At 33.0% G+C, this 6,340-nt stretch overlaps 1 protein-coding gene across 1 annotated transcript; it reads left to right on the top strand.

Moving 5' to 3' along the window:
- Positions 1 to 4,723: 4,723 nt before the first annotated feature.
- LOC108477403 (protein MIZU-KUSSEI 1) lies at positions 4,724 to 5,982 on the top strand. The gene has a single exon (XM_017779942.2). The coding sequence runs from the start codon at positions 4,853 to 4,855 to the stop codon at positions 5,648 to 5,650; it is 798 nt and encodes a 265-aa protein (XP_017635431.1). The 5' UTR covers positions 4,724 to 4,852; the 3' UTR covers positions 5,651 to 5,982.
- Positions 5,983 to 6,340: the final 358 nt, after the last annotated feature.

The following is a 6,340-nucleotide window of genomic DNA, read 5'->3' as shown; positions in this document are numbered from 1 at the left end:
AATTAATATTTGGATTTAAATCGCCTCAAAATTTTAAAAATAATAATAATAATTATAAAATTTCTAAAACATAAGAAAAACAAATAATTGACCTATATAATATAATTTCATCTTTAATAACTAATACTAGTACATTTATGCATTAATAGTCTTAATAATTAAGAAATGTATTTGGATCAAGTTTAAATCCTAAAATCGATATTGTTAGAAAAGTTTTATCTAAATATTACCTCCAACCTGAATAGAACTAGACTTAAAAGTAACACATGTTTTGAAAACAAAAGCAACAACATTTGTTTAGACTAATAACTTTTAAGTTACACAAGTTTGTCACCTATGATATTCTTCAAACATTTTTGATGTCAGATCCTCTTTGAAATTGATCCACTCATTTGTTTTTATAATCATCTTCAAGTGTTAGATCACTTCATCTTTTAACGAGTCTTCTACACTTCATCTCGCAAATTTATTTTGTATAATATGCAACATGCATTAAAATTTTTCAATTTTGTTTTCATATTGTAGAAACAAGCAGAGTGTAATAGTCATAATCTTCGCTTTAATAAATTGTTTGTTCTTTCAATTATGTGTCTTGCAGAAGAATGCCGAAGATTGAATAAGTGCTGTTTATAATTAGTTGGCATGTTTCCTCTCCAAAAATTCAAGTGATATCGAGTTCCTCTATAAAAAGCTAAAAATCTCGGACTATCTACATATAAAAAGAACAAAATAAAACCCAAAAGATCATTTAAATATAAATAAATAACTACCTACTCCATTATATTTTTTGGCCTAGACATCTATTTAAAGCATCTCCTAACACTTGAGATTCAGATACTTACCATCACTAATCTCATCCCCTCCCATTTACATGTAGACAGGCTCCCAATATATATATATATATTGAGCAAAATTCGATTCGATTCGATTCGAAAAATTCGATAAAAAATTTAAATTTTGAATTAAATAGTTCGATTTCTTTGAGTTAATCAAGTTATTCGGATCAACTCGAATAAAAAAGTAAGTTTTTCAGTTTAACTCGAATATGAATTACACAATTCGAGTTATCTGAAAATCCGAATAATAATCGTTTTGATAAATGTTTACTTTTTTAAAAGTTAAATTTTAAAATAATTAAGTTAAAAGGCAAAACTACGCCGTTTTGATAAATGTTTACCCATTAAGTTAAAAGGCAAAATCATTATATTGCTCATATAGTTAAATAACCGTATACTTCGTCTACTAGTTAAATAATCAGTCTATCTAAACACAACATTAAGTATAAATAATAGGATTCGTTAACTCGACTCGATTTGACTTAAATTTTTTGACTCGATTCGATTCGATTCGAAAAAAATTTAAATTGAGTTCAGTTGCTAAAATAGGATTTGTCAACTCGACTAACTCGAAAATTTTTTATTCGATTCGACTCTATTCGATCGAATACTCATCCCTATATATATATGCTTAAATTGTACTTTGACACTCCTCAAAAATGAAAAAAGTTCTGTTAAGTTCCGAACCATAAATTAATACATGATAAAACTATATATTTGAACTCTTAAAAATTTATAATTCAATTCTAATTTCCCTTAAAAAAAATTTCTGAATTTGCCCTGCCTGTAGATACCTCTTCAAAAATTATTGCAATGCCACTCCCTACTACTTCTAGTGAGGAAATTTTTTTTTTTTTGTTAGGTTGTTCCTCTAATGGCTTGTTCACCATTGGGTCGACTTATTACCTTATTCCTTAGTCTTCATCAAATTTATCAAGTGTTGGACACCGCCTTCATTCACAATCACTGGCACCAATAATCTTTATTACTCTGAACTCTTCAGTTTTCACGTCATCTATCACTGCGCCATTGAACTAGGAATTGATTGTGGAGTTGTCATCATGGCCTTTCATGTAATGGGTCTCCAAAGCCTCATCCTCACCTATACACCCATCAATAATGTCTACCGTCAAGCACAACCTCAAATGCAACAAATCCATTTTGAACAACCTAAAGACATCAATTCTCACCCCTTTTCAACCTCATATTACAGTTGTTGACCCAACTTGAATATGACAGTTGTTAATGTTGAAAAAATGAAAATGTTGAATATGCGCAAGTCTTCATCATGGTTTGTTTCCTTAAATTATTTTATTTATAAGAGTATGATTTTATTTATAAAATTATTATTTTAACAAATAAATTTCATGTTAGAAAACGAGAAAAGTAATATTTATTTATAAATATTTTTATAATTTTGTATTTATTTTTACAAAATCTTATATATTTTATTACAAAGATTTCAAATTTGCAAAAACAAACTCCAAGTTTTCTTGCAAAATTATCCTTCAAAAATTTAATACAATTAATATATAATTATTTAATATCACAAAAAAAACATAAGACTTGTACAACTGGAGATTGTTTGATACACTGCTACTAGAGGTTTTATATTTTACAAGTAAGATAAGGGATTGACAATGTCCTATAAGAGTATAGTAAAATATTAAAATATAAGTGTTTAAATGAAAAAGAAAAACATGCCAATTTTTAATGTTACTTGTGAAATAATAATAAAAAACATATCACCAATATACCAAATACTCATTTTGTATAATATTATAATGTTTAAATTTTTTGGAATGAATAATATTAATTTAATAATTAATATAAATATACATTGATTAAAATTAAAGAAAATAAAATATATATTAATATCAATGAGGGTTATACCATAAAATTTATCAAATATATAAGATTATTATTTGATGTAGAAGAAAAATTTCACAAACAAAATTAAGATGGTTAAATTTTAAATATAATTCAAAGAATACTTGTAATGATCTAAATTCACAGTATTTCACTAATAACGCACTAAATATAATATCAAATTTCCTATTTTATAATGTAACTTAAGATATTTTAAAAAAAAATTTGACAGGCCGCCAATTATACATTTGATTATTTCTTAGGTAATTGAATTGGATGTACATATTAAGGTAAGCATTATAAATTTTGAATTCACTAATTGGAGCAGCTGATTAGGGCCCGGTCAGCCCATCTGGCTTCCGTCTCCGCTGAACGTTTTACATCTTTGGTTAGTGACCTATTTTCTCCTGCTTTGATTGATAAAGTTAACCTTAAGGCTTATGCTCAAGACCTTTTGGTTGGTCATCTATCCACATACTTCAGCCACTATCTTCTGAGGTCTTTGTTTTTTTGTATTGTTAATTTATATTTCTTTTAATGCATTATTTGTTGCTTAAACTTTGACTTCCTATGCTGTTAAGTAAGATCATTTTATGTATCTAAATAAAGTGGTTAGGGGTGGTACAGGAAAAACATTCATACTTTAGATTTAATTAGGTCAACTTCAACTTAAGGATCTTGATGGGATCCTGGTTAGTTGGTCCGTGAATTAGGTCGGTCCCATAAATTAGAAAAAAAAAAGGTTAAACAAGCCATTTTCTAACAATTTGCATGTGGATGGGACTTAATCATGGTGATCCAAAATTCAACCCGTCTTGACCCTAACCTAAGGACTGTCTGTGGCTATAGTGGAGAGAGACAACCCTCAATCAGTCTTTTAAGCTCAAATTTCAAACATATGTACTAAAAAAAGATGGTTGCCTTGGTTGTAACCTATCTTATTCTTAGCTCATTCTTTTGCATGAAATTTATTGGCTCAATGGTCACAATAGTCATTATGAGTAGGTTCAAACTTTTTGACATTTGATACTCCACCATACAACTTAACAAATCATAGGAGCTTCCTTTCGTTGGCTTTCTCGAGACCTGATATCTGCTAATTTGCTAGTGGGTGATGGTTTGGCAGCATTACATCAAGTTCCATATTCTACCTTTTTCAATATTTTTATATTAAACAACAAAATAGAACTTTAATATTCGTAGTATTAGTTCTGTTCTGTGGAGTATTATATACACTATTTTTTATTTCCAGATGGTATTGAAAATTTGAAAGGAAGGAATAATTGTAATGATATGTGGACCTGAGAATTAAAAGGTAAAAGAAGAGTTAGCTTTAACCTAGACAGAGCTAGACAATGCTGAATCGATAAAGCCAGGCGCCAGCTGCTTTGTTTGAAACAGCCAGTCGGGCTAATCATTTTCTCAAATTCAGAAAAAGACATTAAAGGATACAAAACACGGAGTATGGCTGGATCATAAGTTATAGGTGGTAGCATTAGCATAGAATAGAAGTGGGATTGAGGTTGGGGCTACGGTGGGCTACTGTTGTATTGCAATAGCAAATGAAGACAGGAGCTGAAAGAACTCAATGGTGGAATAGTGGAGATGGTGGGTAAGGTTGATCTGGTTTTACCTATCCTTTTAACACTTTCCAATGCAAGTCAGAGTAGACAGTCAATTCTCCTTTTCACTCTCTGGTCTTTACCCCACACTGCCCTTATTTTCAGCCTATTCTTCCCCCACATGATAAAGAAGTCACACTCAGCTATTGTCTCCTCAGATTCCCGCTATTCTCCTCTACTTGTTTTTAAGTCTCTTTCTCTCTCTATTAGCTTCTCCATCTTCTTTATATATATATATATATATATATATATTTTTTTTTTTTTTTTTACTACTGTTACAGTTAGGTGGGGCTGCTCAACCTCCCTTGTCAGGATTTCCCTGCAAGTCCCCCCTCAATCCTACAATGCTGACAAAAAAGGCATTAAGACGCAAAGAATAAATCCACCCCACAACTACTGATAAGTTAGTAGATACATAGTCACTCTTTTATTTATATATACCTGTTTCTCTCTTTACTCACCGAAACTTGACTATCAAAGGCTCTAGGAGTTGCTTAGTTCCTTCTTTCTTTCTTTCCTTCCCATATGAAGACAATCACAGCCAAGAGCCCCTACGATTCTTCTTTCTCCTTCTCCAGGAGATATTTCAACTGGAAAAAGAAGGTGGAAGATAATGATGACAACGAGGAAGAAATCCTAACCTTCAGCTCCTCCTCGCATTTTTGTGAGGAAGCTAAGGAAGCAGAGGAGCTCCGAATCCCAGAGGCCAGTCGAGTTTCTTTAGTTCCACCACCAAGAAAGAAGCTTCCAATTGTGTCAGTTTCCAAACTTCGGTCGGCTCTCAGTGTGTTTGGGAAGAATACATCAGCATATCGTTCAGGTTTAGGCACCAGAGTGGTAGGAACCCTGTTCGGTTATCGGCGTGGTCACGTCCACTTTGCATTTCAAGAAGAAGCAAAAGTAACTCCAGCCTTTTTAATCCAACTTGCAACACCGACTAGTGTTTTAGTTCGGGAAATGGCTTCTGGATTGGTTCGAATTGCCTTAGAGTGTGAAAAGAAGATGGGGAAGAAAGGGGTGAAGTTGCTGGATGAGCCTGTTTGGAGGACTTACTGCAATGGAAAGAAATGTGGGTTCGCAATGAGGCGTGAGTGTGGAGCCGAAGAGTGGAAAGTGTTAAAGGCGGTGGAGCCAATTTCAATGGGTGCGGGTGTGCTACCAGGAAACTGGAATGACAATGAAGCTGGGTCCGAAGGTGAGCTGATGTACATGAGAGCCAAGTTCGAGAGGGTTGTAGGGTCTAAAGACTCGGAAGCCTTTTACATGATGAATCCTGATGGTTCCGGAGGCCCTGAGCTCAGTGTTTACCTGCTTAGAGTTTAGTTATGCGTTTTTGAAAAAAAGGAAAGGATCTTTTGTTTTGGTCCACAACTGCGCTTTAGATTTTGTTGTTAAGCAATGAAGACGTGCGTACAGTGGAGGTTCGGTTTTCCTTTCCATTTAATTTGCCCACATTAATGGAAATGGGGGGCATGTTTCGGTATCATGCTAATTTATATTATATAAATCAACCTCTGTGGTTATGGTGGGGTTATATCCATGGGGTTATATCCATGTATGTATGTATAGCTTCTTTCTCTCTTCTGGGAAGTGGAACCAAAGTTGCAAGTATCTCTCCTCTTTTAAGTTATTTGGTCTCTGTTTCCATTGCGAAATTATCTTTCATGAACATTATGTATGTATGTATGTATGTATGTATGTTTGCTGAGTTTCGAATTTAAAACCAAGAGAGTGAAGCGAAACGCTGTTGATTACAGCTGGCAAAAGCAAAGCCAAAATCCCATCGGGACCAGAGAGATTGATATTTGAGTCGCAGTTTTCATACAGAAAGAGACGATCATGTTTTTGCTATATTCTCCAATATATGAATTCACGTACCACTATATTCTACGATTTGGTGCATTAATTTGTCTTGTTTACAAACCATTTTGTTTCACATGTTGGAAGATTTGAGTTCTCCCAAGCCCATCGTATCAATGCAACTGCCCCTTCAAGGCAGAATGCTTTTACCTC

This window comes from Gossypium arboreum, chromosome 12, assembly GCF_025698485.1.
Source record: "Gossypium arboreum isolate Shixiya-1 chromosome 12, ASM2569848v2, whole genome shotgun sequence".
NCBI classification, from domain to species: Eukaryota; Viridiplantae; Streptophyta; class Magnoliopsida; order Malvales; family Malvaceae; genus Gossypium; species Gossypium arboreum.
Note: the sequence above shows the minus strand (reverse complement) of the source record. Positions and strands in the feature narration are given on the sequence as shown.